The sequence below is a fragment of the Galleria mellonella genome, unplaced genomic scaffold, assembly GCF_026898425.1.
Source record: "Galleria mellonella isolate WM207_F2 unplaced genomic scaffold, CSIRO_AGI_GalMel_v1 utg37, whole genome shotgun sequence".
Taxonomy (NCBI): domain Eukaryota; kingdom Metazoa; phylum Arthropoda; class Insecta; order Lepidoptera; family Pyralidae; genus Galleria; species Galleria mellonella.
In genome coordinates this window covers 1,351,901-1,367,697 of record NW_026442087.1, presented here as the reverse complement: position 1 = coordinate 1,367,697, position 15,797 = coordinate 1,351,901, and the positions used below count along the sequence as shown (strand labels likewise).

General features: G+C 34.8%; 2 protein-coding genes across 2 annotated transcripts in view; one reads left to right on the top strand and one right to left on the bottom strand.

Annotated features, from left to right (window-relative positions):
* The window catches only part of LOC113515354 (pre-mRNA-processing factor 17), a 43,970-nt gene extending 32,560 nt beyond the window's left edge, over positions 1-11,410 (bottom strand). Inside the window, exons 1-9 of the mRNA XM_026899524.3 lie at positions 11,085-11,410; positions 10,605-10,875; positions 7,463-7,622; positions 7,164-7,279; positions 6,385-6,488; positions 5,775-5,882; positions 4,903-5,011; positions 1,994-2,148; positions 889-1,022 (exon numbers count right to left, since the gene is read on the bottom strand). Coding sequence (XP_026755325.1) covers positions 889-1,022; positions 1,994-2,148; positions 4,903-5,011; positions 5,775-5,882; positions 6,385-6,488; positions 7,164-7,279; positions 7,463-7,622; positions 10,605-10,875; positions 11,085-11,258 — 1,331 coding nt within the window. The 5' untranslated portion in view covers positions 11,259-11,410. The remainder of the gene's footprint in view (positions 1-888; positions 1,023-1,993; positions 2,149-4,902; positions 5,012-5,774; positions 5,883-6,384; positions 6,489-7,163; positions 7,280-7,462; positions 7,623-10,604; positions 10,876-11,084) is intronic.
* Positions 11,411-12,041: 631 nt separating this feature from the next.
* Positions 12,042-14,282, top strand: LOC113515366 (V-type proton ATPase subunit F). Its single transcript, XM_026899538.3, has 4 exons — positions 12,042-12,189; positions 12,314-12,395; positions 12,632-12,837; positions 13,945-14,282. Exons 1-4 carry the CDS (start codon positions 12,136-12,138, stop codon positions 13,975-13,977), a joined length of 375 nt encoding a protein of 124 aa, XP_026755339.1. The 5' UTR covers positions 12,042-12,135; the 3' UTR covers positions 13,978-14,282.
* Positions 14,283-15,797: the final 1,515 nt, after the last annotated feature.

Sequence of the window (15,797 nt, the reverse complement as noted above, 5' to 3'; positions counted from 1 at the left end):
AAATGTTATGTGTAAATCGTGCACAGGGGATAGATACGAGAATCTTATCGTTTCGTGACATCGTAACCGTAAAGTGTCTTTGATGTACATGTAAAAATTGATAAAAATATAAATTACAATTTATTTTACACAATAATCCATCGTTTCAACATTACAAATGATGTCAATCAATTTTACAATTCGTCACATAACATAACGTGACTGTTTAAACATGTTTTATTGATGACGGGCAACATTCATAAGGAACATACTCTCAGGTCTCAGTTAATAAAACATTCCTAAAGTAAAAATACAGACGAGGAAAAAATAATGTGAATAACACAGGTCTAAAAGTCTAATTGCTAGCAATACAACCTAATAGGGTAAAGCAGGGGGGGGGGGGGGGTTAGTAATGTAGACTACCAGTCCCATTGCTAGCTATATACCTTGTCAGGTTGACATCCACATTATCGCCCCTGGAAACCATCGTATTGAACTCCAGGTGTATTTATCACGATAGGTTAACTGGTCTGCCTTTTCATTCTCACCTATTATCACTCACTGATACCCTGTCTGTGTATACCGATAGCGAAGACTGGGTTACCATTCCACTATCATCCATTAAAGAAAAAAATTGTGTATAAGTTCTACATAGTTCCCCCTGGAAACCATCATGGTAAATTCTTGTTGAATTCGTCACAAGCAATAATATACTTATTAAGCTGTCAATAAAACTTTGGATTTTGATGCCAAAAAATCTTTTAACCGATTTTAATGATTTTTTTAAAATGTGTATCGTCTGTTCTACCTTGAAAGAGGATAGCATAGTTTTTAATTCGATAAGAAAAACAAAACAACGTTTACCGGGTCATCTAATTGTGTAAGTTTAGAATATGTAACAAAACATACCACTCCCAGACCCTGAGGCTCTTGTCGTCGGAGGTGGTGACGAATCTCCTGTTGTCGTCCACGAAGGTGATGGTGTTGACGGCGCCCAGGTGCCGGTCGTACTCCTGCACTATCTCACCGCTCCGGGTGTCCCACTGTAATGTTTTACTTATTTACTATCTACGCTCTATCTATATACTTATAACTACTGCATAGTATTCGAAACTAATTCGAAACACAATGTGACTATTTAATATTAACACCACCTAAAGAATTTTTTAGGGGCGAAATGGATCTTACAATCATTGCTAGCAATATACCCTATGACGCGGTAAAAATTAAAGTATTATGTCACTTTGATTGTATTTTTTTGTCTGTTATCTCATACCTCTATCATGTACAAATCAACTTGGAAAATACTTCTCTTATTTGAAAGTACATATGTCAAACAGACAGATTAGTCCCATAAAATTTTTAACAAAATCCAATCAATAGTTTAATATTTAAACCATAATAATTGGTTTTGTCACAATTAAAGTAATTTTTTTTGGGACACAATTTTTAACTATTGAAATTGGTTATTTTATTTTTATTATGCAACTGAGGATACATATTTTTTATGCAAATTAGGATGGCAAACAAGTTGACAGCTCACCTGATGAAAAGTGGTAACCGTTGCCTACAGACATGAGCAGTACCATGGACAAAACAGAGTATACTTTTTCACTCATTATACCCCCATGCGTTGCCATTCCTAAGGACTCAGGTGTTATGTTTCTGTACCTTGTAAACTCACTGCCATATTCCTTCAAACCGAAACACAGCCATACAAACACAACTGTTTCACGGTAGAAACACAAATGGGATAGAGGTGAGTGAGTTTACAGGATACAGAGGAATAACACCCGAATCCCCAGGAATGGTTCCGCATGGGGGGTATCATAGGCAAAACAGTAAACTCTGTTACGTCCATGGTAGTGCTCATGTCTATAGGCGACGGTTACCACTTCCCATCAGGTGGGCCGACAGCTTGTTTGTCATTCTAAGTTGTATAAAAAAGGAGGTCAAGCAAACGATTTGTACAAAGTGTCCGTCAGTTAAAATGAAAGGCATGGGTATAGCTTACGCATATGATCTTCTTGTCGGAGGTGCCGGCGACGAACAGGTGCTGCTTGTCCGTGTCGGGGTGGAACTTGGCGCAGTACGGCACCTTGCGTGACGTGAAGCGACCCACGCACGCGCCGCTCTCCGTGTCCCACACCTTGATGTAGCGGTCGTACGCTGCACAGACACATATTGTCATCTCCATTTTAAGGATTAATTAAGGATTTTAATTTGAGCAAGTTGTCATCTTATTTATTTATTTATTTAACTCTTTATTGCACCAAAAAACATAATAAAAATCGGTAAAAAAACTTTTAAGTTAAACGGTTTTATTTTATGTGCACTGAAAACTACAAAATAAATAAATAGTTACTTACCTATCAACCTACGTAGGTGATCTCGGTCATTAATATCTCTGATGGTAGTGGTTGTCATAACATGAACCGTGTCAGCGGCCGAAAGGCAGTTCTTGAGAGAACACTAACACCAGGGTTTGCTTGGTAGGTAAACTGAGCAGCCCACACTATAACAAGTAGGTATTTTGACCTTCTAGTTCAGAAATATTTTAGTACTAGGCAGAATAGCTTTTAGGCATATTAGACTAAAATAAAAACGTGGGGCCCATTAACTATTTCTGTATTACTTTCTACTATACTAAGTGTGGATTGCATCGACTTATTATAATCGTCATCATCATCATCCTAGCGGTTTATCCCGGTCGCATCCGAAACCTCATAGCTCCGGAGTCCAGGGTCCGCTGAATCGACTTACTATAATCGTAACTGGAGGTTTTGACCATCAATAACCAGCCGTTACGGCTTCACCAGCGAACGCCGAGCTCATGATCTACCAAAGTATAAGATATGCTCTGCTATAGGTATGATTTCAGAGGGGCCCCACGTTTTTATTTTAGTCTAATATGCCTAAAAGCTATTCTGCCTAGTACTAAAATATTTCTGAACTAGAAGGTCAAAATACCTACTTGTTATAGTGTGGGCTGCTCAGTTTACCTACCAAGCAAACCCTGGTGTTAGTGTTCTCTCAAGAACTGCCTTTCGGCCGCTGACACGGTTCATGTTATGACAACCACTACCATCAGAGATATTAATGACCGAGATCACCTACGTAGGTTGATAGGTAAGTAACTATTTATTTATTTTGTAGTTTTCAGTGCACATAAAATAAAACCGTTTAACTTAAAAGTTTTTTTACCGATTTTTATTTTCTTGTTTTTAGTATTTAGTGAAATTGTTTACCGAATATTCCTCATTCTATTTAATTCATTCAGTGCATCATTATTACATGGTTTCTTACCTGATAATTTAGTACAATCTAATTCCTCAATACATAGCCCTTCCAGAGACTTGACTCGACTTAGAGCCACGTATGCTTGTCCTTCCTCAAACCATTTTGAGCCCAAATATACTACTGCATAGTCGACGGTGCTGCCCTGCATTTTATGGACGGTGAATGCCCATGACAAAACTAAGGGCAACATCCTTTTTTCAGCCGTACCATAATTGAATTTTGCTGGAAACTGTATGGCTTTAGGGTAAATAACGTGCATGCCGTCTGTGCCAAAGTCAATTAAAACTAATGATATATCTGTTTCGTACATTTAGGTTCGACGGAACTGAGGCCAAAAAATTTCTGTAATGTGGCCTATAGCGTCATTTACCAATCCTTTTGTAACGTCAATGTTGGACCGCAACATTACTTTTGCACCTACAAATATTTCAAGTACTGATGGTAAGCCTCCAGTCTTATTTATATTTGTTGGTATTTTTTGTTTATTGTTACCATGTTGTTCCCACGATTAAGGGGCATTTTGACGGTCGACCCCCCCCCCCCCGCAGTCCAGTAAAGGGGCAAGGCTTAATATACAACAAGATGCGCCCAATCTTGAGGGGGAAGCGCTTACGACATTACATTTTTATCCACCCTAATGCCATACAGTCCTCGGCACGTTTTAACCTATTACCTTAACTTGGGTGGTATAACTACCGCTTACTAACGAGGTATCTAATTACCTATTTTTTTTTATCTGCCCCTCTAACGTCACACAATCTTAGACGCAACTGTTCTCGATACGACTAATCATGCCCCCACCTAATACGCCATTTTGTAACAGCGTCCATCTTGAATTTGAAATTTTGACATAATTACAGTATTCTGCAGTGTAGTCCTATTATTTGATACCCATATTGTGGTGGTTGTGGAAAAATATGTACCTAGTCCGCCATATTGGAACGGCGTCCATCTTGAATTTTAAATTTTGACATAATCATCGTATTTTACTAGTGTAGCCCTTTCATTTGATACCCATATTGCGGGGGTTAAGGAAAAATATGTAATCCGCCATTTTGTATCGGCGGCCATCTTAGATTTATAATATTATTGATTTTATTATATTGTATTGTCATCTAAATTAAATGTGTGTACCAAATTTCAGGTCAATCTGACAACGGGAAGGTGCTTAAATTCCAATTTCTAATTTTGACCCAAATAAATAAATACCGTACAGGTCGAGCTAAATAAAACCGTTTAAAAATAAACATTGACATATAAACAATTCAACTGAACTACAGTAGCATGAAGTACAGATTAAAATATACATATAAAGGTATAAAAGGCGGTCTTATCGCTAGGGCAATCTCTTACAGACAACCTTTAGAGACCTTTACAGACAATTTTATAACTTTGTATTTTACGTACATATGTGAGCAGTGTTTATATATTTTAATGTATATGTATGTGTGTATATGTATATGTAATAATGAGTAGAAAGATATATTTACACTATTACATGTGTCACATCTCCATATTTAAAAATAATAGAATTGTCAACATGCCTCCTATCAAATTGTTTATAATTTCTCCTCTCCATCCAAAAGTTACAAAAAAGAGATAGAATATAAATGTGCTATGTACCAGCGGAGAGGAACTGCGTGCCGCTATTGTTGAAGTTGACATCTCTAACGGCCTGCCGGTGCCCGAAGTACGTGCGGACGCAAGCTCGCGAGCCGTACACTTCCCAGATCTACAAAACAACATTTCAACCAAATATATTTTTAAAAATGCATCGTAATTGTAAAACCACTGGCAAGACTTCCCTTATGGGGAAACCCATGTTCAGTGTTTTTTTTTATACGACTTAGAATGGCAAACAGGCTGACGGTCCACCTGATGGAAAGTGGTAACCGCCGCCTATAGACATAAGCAGTACCATGGACATAACAGGGACATAACATAATTATTTCACCCATGATACTCTCCATGCGTTGCCATTTCTGAGGACTCAGGTGTTATTCCTCTGTATATCCCTTCCTTTGAACCGAAACACAACCATGCAAACACAACTGCTTCACGGTAGAAACACGAATGGGACAGAGGTGCCCAAGCAAACGACTTTTGTACAGTCTCCCTCTGGTTGGTCAGTGTACAATTAACGGCTGAAATGATGATGATCGCAATGTTCTGATGTTGATATCAGTGTATATAACATTGATATTGAGGATATGATATCGAGTTAAAATTCCGCTCATTTCGAAATTTCCAGTCCCAAAAAAGTTAATAAAGAAAAATAAAGTTTCTTCCGTTTCGATAAAAAAAGGCTATTCAAGTCATATTAACTCATCATCATCATCATCTTCCTACCCTTATCCCAATTATTATTTGGGGTCGGCGTAATATGGTTTTATCCATATTAGAAAAGGATTTAGCTTATAGTTTTACGACAATAACAACAAGTCATATTAACTAAAAAGACTATATATAATTATGGACAGATATTAAACAATCACCTTCACCCTGCAGTCCATGCCGGCCGAAAGCATAAGATGCGCCGTCCCGGGGAACCATCGCACGGCCGCGATACCTTTTGTGTGTCCCTTCCATGTGTGGATGTGAGCCTGCAAGAATAGTATACAGTATGATTACAATGGAGTCGAAATTAATATTGTATATATTTACTTTTTGCTCCCTTCTTTGTACGTTTGAATTTCAGAAGTGAGAATACCAATGAAGTTGACAAATACTAGATAGCGTATCAAGATAAAAAATATACCTGATTTTAAGTTAAATATTCAGAAATATGAATGTAAAAATTGCATCCAATTTTGTGTACCTACTTTTTGTGTGATGCCAGAACAAACATACAGAAAGACTGACTAACAATGTTTAGCAGTAGCCATTTAACGTCTGATATGACGATGAATATAAAAGATAAGATAGATAAAGATAAAAGATATATTTATTTAACAAAGTATATTGTATAAGCACAGAATTTATCATTGATCCTATAGGACAGGCTCAACTTAGTGTTCCTACACTAAGTTGAGCCTGTCCTATAGGCATACAGAGATTAAAATAGGCTTTTTAGTATTACTGATTAAAAGAGATACATCATCTCACCTTGGGTAAGAAGCATTTGTCAGGTGGTGTGTCACTGCGCAGTTGTGTTTCACTACGCGGCGCCTCTATCCACGAGCGGCCCTGGTAGTCTGTACTCTTGTCCACTGGAATTTATTTAGTTTTTTTTTTTTTAGTTTCCTGATCCTCAAACAGAAATAATGGCTAAAATTGAGAAGCTACCCATTAACCAATGAAACCAAAACAAAATCTAGAGATACATAGAGCACTCATAAGAATATAAGAATATTCTGTATATGTACCTCTGTTCTACCTGTCTTTTGGCAAATAAACAGCACTGCCATTATGCTAGGCTCATAGTGAGATCACAGCCGTTCATTACTAAGCATCACGAATTGATCGCGAAACTAGTAAAGCTTTCTCTATCTAATTACACATATATAAAACTAGTAGATATTACATTTAAAATTATAATGTGTGCTAATGAAAGATTGAACAATAAATAAATATGGCAGTGTAATAAAAATGTATAGATACAGCATTTTAGACTTCACAAATAACAATACCTGAGGGTAGCATGAATGTGCTCTGTTATGTCCATGGTACTATTCATATCTATAGGTGACAGTTACCCCTATCCATCAGGTGGGCTGTCAACTTGTTTGGCAATTTAATATTGCATAAAAAAATTTAGAAAACACCCAATACAAAAAACTTCCTAAATAATATATATGGAATAACCAAAAATAGATTGCAGGACAAATAAAAGCCTTAACTATGAACTGTATATAATAATTTTAAAGCAAGAAAATAAAACTCACAATGGAATACTGTTTTTTCTTCCAAAGGCTTGTCATCGTCAACTTTTCCTTTCTTCTGTCTCTTAGCTAATATCTCTTCCAGTTCTTTAGCTTCATCTCCTTCTGGTTTCATTACCCTGAGAATAAAGAAAACGGTCAGGTGTGAGTTCAATTTACATGCTGTGTATTTCATATATATATATATATATATATATATATATATATATATATATTTAAAAAATATTTTATATACTGATATATTTGTCTTTACATGACAGTTGAGAGTACAAACAAATTTCAATATAGACTTTTGTTCATACCTCTTTTCACCAATATATCCACCCCATGGGCCTAAAAAGCCTTCTATATCTTCAGGGTTGTCATTTTTATTCCTTTTTTTCTTATCCAAAGGCCTTTTTTTTATTGTCTCGAAAACTGTTTTGCCCTCTGATTCTTCAGGTGCTGCTACCATAGCTGATTCTGGAACACAAAAAAATATACATTTACTCCTATTACTCTACTGGTCCTCAAATAACCTTTGTGATGAGCTAAGATTTTAGCGCTAAGTGGAATTTGGAATTTATTTTAATAAGTGAAAAAACATTAACTTAATCATATCACTCATACACTGTTAAGTTATCATCTATTTCATGCAAGTATTGTCAACTTATTGAACTAATTCATGTAGAGTGTTACTTAAATACATGGACACATATAATACATACAAAAATGTATATACAAATATTTACAATCACAGTATACAAAGTGTGTTATAGTAAATTTAAAACAGTCACAAAGCTAACTTCATAAAATGTAAAACAATTTAACTTTACTAACATTTATGTTTTCATGATTTTCATAATGAATATGTTGAATAACAATAAAACAAAAAATAACTGCTAATGTAATGTAATGTAAGAAAGACTCTGTTTTCCGCACTTAGCCTCCCATTTGGGCCGTTGTGCGTGTGAGTCGTGGCTAGTACAGCCAACCTAGCTCCGCCCAGAAGCGCAGAAGCTTCCTGGGTTCTTCACAGGCTTCACGGAGCGACCTCACCGTTCCGAGGATTTCTAAACGTTGATGGGCCACAGCCTCACATTCCAGGATTATGTGAGCAGCCGTTTCTTCAGCGTCGAAACAGCCTCGACATAGAGGGCTGTCTGTGACTCCTATTGTGTATAAATGTTTGTTTAATGGACAATGACCCGTTATTGTCCCTATCATTATTTTGAGGTTTTTTCTATCTAGATGTAATAAACGTTTTGATAGTCGTTGATTCAACGTAGGTACGGCCAATTTTGATTGTCTGCAATCAGTAGCCTGTATCCATCTTTGGTTTTGTATGTCAGCGGATCTTTGACGAATCAACATTCGAAATTGCGAGAACGGAAGAGGAAGAAGTGGATACGGGCCTACCACCCTCGTTCCTGAGCCTCTTCTAGCCAGTTCGTCTGCGGCATCGTTACCAAAAGATCCACTGTGCCCTCTTATCCATTGGAGGATAACTCGGTTATTGGAAGATATCCTATCCAGTGAATGGTGGCATTCAATTATCAATTTGTTGTTTGTCTTGTTGTTTCGTAATGCTTTTAGTACTGCTGCGCTGTCAGATAAGAATCTAATGCTAAAACCATTTATTCCTAGCTTATGTACAGCTGCAGCAGCCTCGGTTATTGCAACACATTCGCATTGGAATATTGAGCTGTGTACGCCAAGCGGTATGTGCACGTTTATATTCAGGTCTAAGGAAAAGACTCCGGCTCCTGAACCGTTCTCGGTTTTGGAGCCATCGGTGTATATGCGTAATTCATGTACACCGGATTGGTCCTTTTCCTCTTCTTGAATTTGTATTTGGTATTTTTTGTTAAATATATAATGATTATGAGTCCTGTCACACGGAGCCGCAATCAAAGGTTCATATTCGATTGCCTGGTTCAGAATAGAAGTGTGGGGACTGTAGTGATTACCATGATGATACCCATAGATCCAGATGCATTAGTCGGATAGCGGCTAACGCCGCTTCCTGCTGTATGTGCAGGTCTAGGGGTGTTATGTTGAGGGCCAACTCTATTGCTGTTGTAGGAGCTGTTTTCATGCAGCCGCTGACAGAAGAGCAAAACAGTCTCTGAAAGCTTTTTAGTTTGGCGGCGGTGGTCGATAGTTTTGTCCTCGGCCACCAAACCAGTGCACCATAGACCAACATTGGCCTGATTACAGCTCTGTACAGCCATAGAGTTATTTTTGGCGAAAGATCCCATTTGTTTCCTAGCATCTTTTTGCACTGGTAGAATGCAATTGTGCTTTTGTTAAGTTTGTAGTCAAGATGTTTATTCCAAAGCAATTTACTGTCTAGTATTATGCCAAGGTACTTGACTTCTTCCTTAAGTTTCAGTTCCGTATTGAAGAGTTTTGGCAGTCTGTAAGGACATGTAACTCTTCTATTTGTGAACATGATTAATTCTGTTTTTGTAGGATTAACCGAGAGTTCATGCTGTGCGCACCATCTCTCAATTATTTCAAAAGCTACTCTCATGCGATCACACAGAGTACCTTCGAAGCTTCCTGTTAAAAGTACAGCTATATCATCCGCATAACCTACCGTGTAGAGGCTGTTATCGTTAAGCTCTATTATGAGATCATTTACGACTATATTCCACAATAGTGGTGACAGTACACCGCCTTGTGGACAGCCCCTACCGACGATTCCTCGTGTGGTAGTATTTACAGTAAATTGTATAGCTCGTTGTTTAAGCATGTTATGTATCCATTCTCTAAGTGTTATTTCTACTCCATGTGTAGTTAGTGCCCGACTTATACTAGCAAAAATAACTGCTATAGATCAAAAATTCAAAAGATGAGAGGAATTATTAATGTTTCCCACATTTTGGATTTAGATCGTGAAATTTGTTTCATACAATAATAAAAATATAAACATTTTTGTTTATTACAATACAGTAATACACAAGATGATGCAAGGAATTCATAATCCAGGTTGTCTGTAAGCAATTGCTTTTAGCGATAAGGCCCCCTTTTGTATATGCACATTCTGTATAAATACTTCTTGTATATATCTCTACTGTGCGCAATAAAGAGTTATTATTATTAATATCATAAAAGCAAAAAACATATATTGTTGAACCAAAGCTTGTGCATATATAATCCCTCGATTAATAAATCTGCTCTTCTCATGGGAGACTCACGCACATCAATGGGACATTAATGAGTACAATAAAGGACCACTAATCCAATAGTTTATTTATAGCCATATATATTTTAACCTATAACTGTCCACATAACCAAGATATGTTCACACACTGGCAGAAAAAGTAGCTTTTCTCATATACAGGATCCCATATAACTCTATACCAAAAGGGATTGAAACGGATTCAGCATTTTAGATATAAGTGTACTTAAGTAACAAATAAATTCATTTTTCCTCTAAATATTACTTAAGATACTCACTCACTATACTATCTGCAGTACTACTAGCAACATCTGTAGATGGATCTACAGCATAACCATAACTTGTGAATGTCCTTCTTTGATTCTCGAATTGAAAGTCACTAATATGAGCCTTTTCTACATAACCAGAGAGCATATTTCTGTTTGCTTTCATTTGTTGTGTTTGGAATGGATTCTCTGGTCCATATTCAGGCGCAAATAATTCCTCATATTTTGGATTGTGCATTAGTTCCTGATTATTTCTTATGAGTACTCTTGTGTCGTCATTGTTCTGAAAATAATAATCAGTTTTATTACTATGCAGAACATAAAGTTATAACATTTGTACATAGAATTTAGTAGGAGATTCCAATTTTAAATTTAAATTAATAAGAGCCAGCAATGTAAAATTGTTGTGGTTATATTTATCGCAATATAATTGTAGGCACTACAAGGTTATAATAAATATGATACTTTTAGAGAACTGATAAAGGAACTTACGGTGGGCATTACTACTGGCGCAGCACAAATTTGCATGGTTTTAGCAACGGACAGGCTTGGATCAACTGGTTTGAGGTGAGTCAACAAACCCTCATTGCTATGTTTGGCAATAGATTCTGTGTCATTTTCATCTTCTTCCTCGGAACTGCTGCCGTAATTTTGGATATTTAACATTGTGAACTTACATATAACACTTAATTACTATTAAAATTATTTTTATTGTACGAAACCATAAAATAAATGATTTCTGAAATATCTTTAGAAAAGAACACTAAACAACAAAAATACAACAAACTACTAAACGCAATTTTTTATTGACAGTTTTTGACACGATAGTGACATTGATCTATACGTCAAATAGGTAATTTCTAATTTGTTCCTATACAATATTCTTAATCTATTTCTATTAGAAATTTATTTGACAGGCGCTATTCTAATGCAGGGTATTTAAAGATGTGCTTTATTTATTTATTTATTTAGGTTTACTAACAATTATTTCCACAAAATAATGTAAATATATATACAATTATGGAGCTTAGAACTAAGTGTAACAATTTTTTATAGGCAAACACAGCAACAGGCCGGCAGCACACCTGCAATGCCGCTGGTGTTGTGGGTGATCATGGGCGGCGGTAGTCACTTACTATCAGGTGAGCCACATGCTCGTTTGCCGCCTGTGTTGTAAAAAAAAAAAAAAAAAAAATATATTGATATATGTATAACAATAAGTACTGAGAAATATATATAGCTTACAACTATTATTAATTGCTTAACAACTAACAACTAAAGCCACCATATCCATAAGCAGATCCAGCAGCACGATTCATTTTATATATTTATAGATATTTCGTACAAAAACGCTGGATCGCTTTGATCATATACAGTCACCTTAATAGTTTCTATTTTTAATCTATGTACAGCAAGTAGTTTTGACAGGACATTCAATATTACCAACAAAATAAATGAAAATCTATACAAGTCAGGTGACGAGCCCTTGTGACAGTTCTTGAATTACTAAAAATTCATAAAAATAAATTAAAACCACATAAAAATGGCCCTACACGCAGCTGTTAAAGGAAAATTGATCAGTGTCATCGGTGATGAGGTATCTATTGTCAATTAAACTTATAAATCCTTCAATGTCTATCAAAGTATATTCTTATGGCTTCCTAAAATTTTATGATAATTTTTACTATTTTATTTACAATGAACTATTTTTAAAATTACAGGATACATGCGTTGGATTTTTACTGGGTGGCATAGGTGAAATCAACAAAAACAGACATCCCAATTTCATGGTGGTTGACAAAAGTACGTATCAGCAACACTAAGTTACATGACATATTATGTTATTGTTAGCAAAAAACGTAAGTTGTTAGGTACGTTTAGCTGTACTTATTCTATATTTGATGTTCATAAATAGAAAGGATGGAATGGCAAAGACTCAGACAATAACTTTCATAAATTTTTAATTTCATAAACCTGAGTAGACTAGGAGAGGATACTAAATAATTCTCATTAATAAATTATGGTTTATTTGTTTACAGACACAGCAGTTAGTGAATTGGAGGATTGTTTTAAGAGGTTCGTGAAGCGTGATGACATCGACATCATCCTCATCAACCAGAATGTGGCAGAGCTGATCAGACATGTCATCGATGCGCACACGGCGCCCGTGCCCGCTGTGCTCGAGATACCATCCAAGGACCACCCATACGATGCCAGCAAGGACTCCATTCTACGTCGTGCCAAGGTACTTATATATTTTTCTTTATACTCCTTCTTGTTTTACTATATATATAGCCTCGTATTCAGAAAATCATCCATTGTCTAATCCATATTTTTCACATTATAAAATGGTGCAGAAGATCTATAAAAAAAATTAAAAGTATTTTACAGATTGAACATATAATAATTAGGTTTGAAGGAAGTACAGAGGAATAACACCTTAGTCCTCAAGAATGGAATGAAGAATCATGAGCAAAACAGTATATTCTGTTATGTCCATGGTACTGCTCATGTCTATAGGCCACAATTACCACTTTCTATCGGGTTTTAAAAATTTTTCAAAAATTACAAATATTATTACATGTACTTTTTCTCTAAATCTTATTCAATACAGTACCTTTACAGTACTTTCTTTTATTTATATATTTTCTTGGAACATATATATAGTAAACAAATTTATAGCTTTGATAGAAAATGTATTTGCATTTTCCAACAGAGGCTTTGTATATACTGATACAACAAAATACACTGTGACATCTATGATACTTCACTTGCATTGTACAAGAACAAAGGTGTTATGCCTCTTTACACTAAAATTCCACTCCTATATCAATGTCATCATCATCGTACTAGCCTTGTATAACATAGGCTTCCCCTCGGAGAGGTTTTGCCACTAATTTTCAATTATATTTTTTTGTTATTCCTGTATACCATGGACTTGTAGATATTATTGTCATATGGTTACCTTTTACCCTGTCTAGATGTTTTAAAATTCAATCTATATTAATATTATAAAGAGCAAAGGTTTAGTTTTTGGTATGTTTGTTATTAATGAATTACCTTGAAAACTACTCAATCTTTTAAAAATTCTTTCCTCTATACAGAGCTACATTATCAGTGAGTAATGGAGAAATAAATTTTAATACAAAAAAAAAGAGATCCCTACCAAAATTACAATAATGTATCTCAAAGTATAAAAAAATTGCCTATTAGAGCTAACATTAAAAACGAATTTATCTTTCTATTTACCCATGCGAATCTGGGGCGAATGGCTAGTAAATAAATAAGAGTGGTCCTTTGACCCTTGGTTCTATAAAGAGAGACAATATTGGAGAAAATCCTTTTGTTTCAGGGCATGTTCAACCCAGACGACTTGGTACGCTAAAAATAGTTTAATGCATGTTTTTGTCGATATTTACCACAACTGGCATCTGTATATACGCCTACCAACAGAAACTAACCACTAATGTTATGGACGTAAGTCTGTTTTTTGTGTGCAATTTATAACTAAAGCAGTTTGAATCTAATACATTCCACAACCAAGATAAGTTTATTTTTTTTCTGTTTATTTTTTTCTGAGACTATGAATATGCCAGATTGTTATTAAATTATTAATGTAATACAGAATCTTGTATAGTATTGTTGAAGTTGTATTATCATATTGTATTCTAGAATATAAAATACCACCAACATGAATTGTTTTATTTATTGTATTGTTTGAAAATGCATGTTTTTGTTGCAAAAAAAATAATTGTTTTCACTTGACTCTTCAGATAAGAATCACATGGTGGCCCATTTCTTGTCAAGTTTTTGGTTTATTTTAATATTTTAAATTTTAATTATTTTAAATTAAACATAAACTATTTAAAAATCTGTTACAGTGTAATTATACTAAAATTGTGTGCAAGATATACTTTATGTTGTCTTAATTATTTATCTATATTAGATTTGTATTAATAGTCTGCACACCATTTTAGGATGAGTTTAAAATAATGTTTAAAATTAACTAATTAAGAATCTAAAATAATATAAGAATTAAATACATTTATAAATACTGTCTTAATCATACATCACATATGTTTACAACTTTATACATTTTATCATCGAGATATATTTACCATGATTATATGTTTGTGAGCGCCCGAAACTTTATTATTTATACAGGGTGATATCGTTGTTAGCATACCTACGTAAACTATACTCATGCTGTATAATGTATTAGGATAGAAATTTCCAAAAAAATTTGAACTCGCATACTAACATAACAGCTAGACGAGTCATATTAGTAGAGCATCAACTCATATTCCCTCGCGAAAAGTACTTTTTCACATACAGATGTCTGCCTTATGAATTTTAATAAATTGGATATTACCTTGTAGTATGTCATTTCCCTATTTGCAGCAAATATACCCTATCAGATCGACCTCCATGTTGTTACCACTAGTAACCATCGTAATTAATTCTTGTAGAATTTATTACGATGGGCTAACTGACCTGCTTTCATCCTCTTCTGTCATCACTCACTTATACCACACCAGCGTATACCGTATACCAACAGCGCAAGCAGAGTTCCATTATCATCCATAAAAAAACCTGTATATAGTAAACACTTGTGAAAGCGATAATATATCGATAACTTAAAAAGTTAATAACAGCAAATATCACGTTTAAAAAATATGTACAATTATTTGTTATTATTATAAGAAATGCATGTTGCAACACTTGGCTGATAATGTAAGCATTCACGAACTGCGGTGGCTGATCACCATTAGGCGGGTCGTATGCTTGATTGTCACCCTTGTTGTATAAATAATGTATATGAAATTTGTTTAGTAAATAAGTTTGATATTAAAAAAAGAAAACAATATCTTAATAATAAAACATCGCATAACTTGACAGAAGTTCATAACTTTTTGTTACTATTCAAAAGGGCGTCTTATTGCTGTTAACCCTTAATTTGGTATTGTATGCTGTGCCATACAAACTTTTAAAAAAAATAAAGTGTTAAAGAAATATTATGATTTCAATATAATTATTAATATTTATTCTCATAAACTAGTCACACTTTATGAAAAAAAAATGTTTTTTTTTTACTATTTTTCTGAGCCTATTTAGACTTTTACACATTCCTATTTCAGTATTTGTTTCAATTCAAAATGTTTTTTTTTTTGCCAAATAAAGGGTTAAATATTTAATGTTAATTTC

Excerpts from the sequence above, each read along its gene's own strand:
- LOC113515366 (XM_026899538.3), top strand. The coding sequence starts at position 12,136 with ATGGCCCTACACGCAGCTGTTAAAGGAAAATTGATCAGTGTCATCGGT. Across the intron at positions 12,396-12,631 it reads TTTCATGGTGGTTGACAAAA|ACACAGCAGTTAGTGAATTG; the intron begins GTACGTATCAGC and ends ATTTGTTTACAG. Across the intron at positions 12,838-13,944 it reads CCATTCTACGTCGTGCCAAG|GGCATGTTCAACCCAGACGA; the intron begins GTACTTATATAT and ends CTTTTGTTTCAG.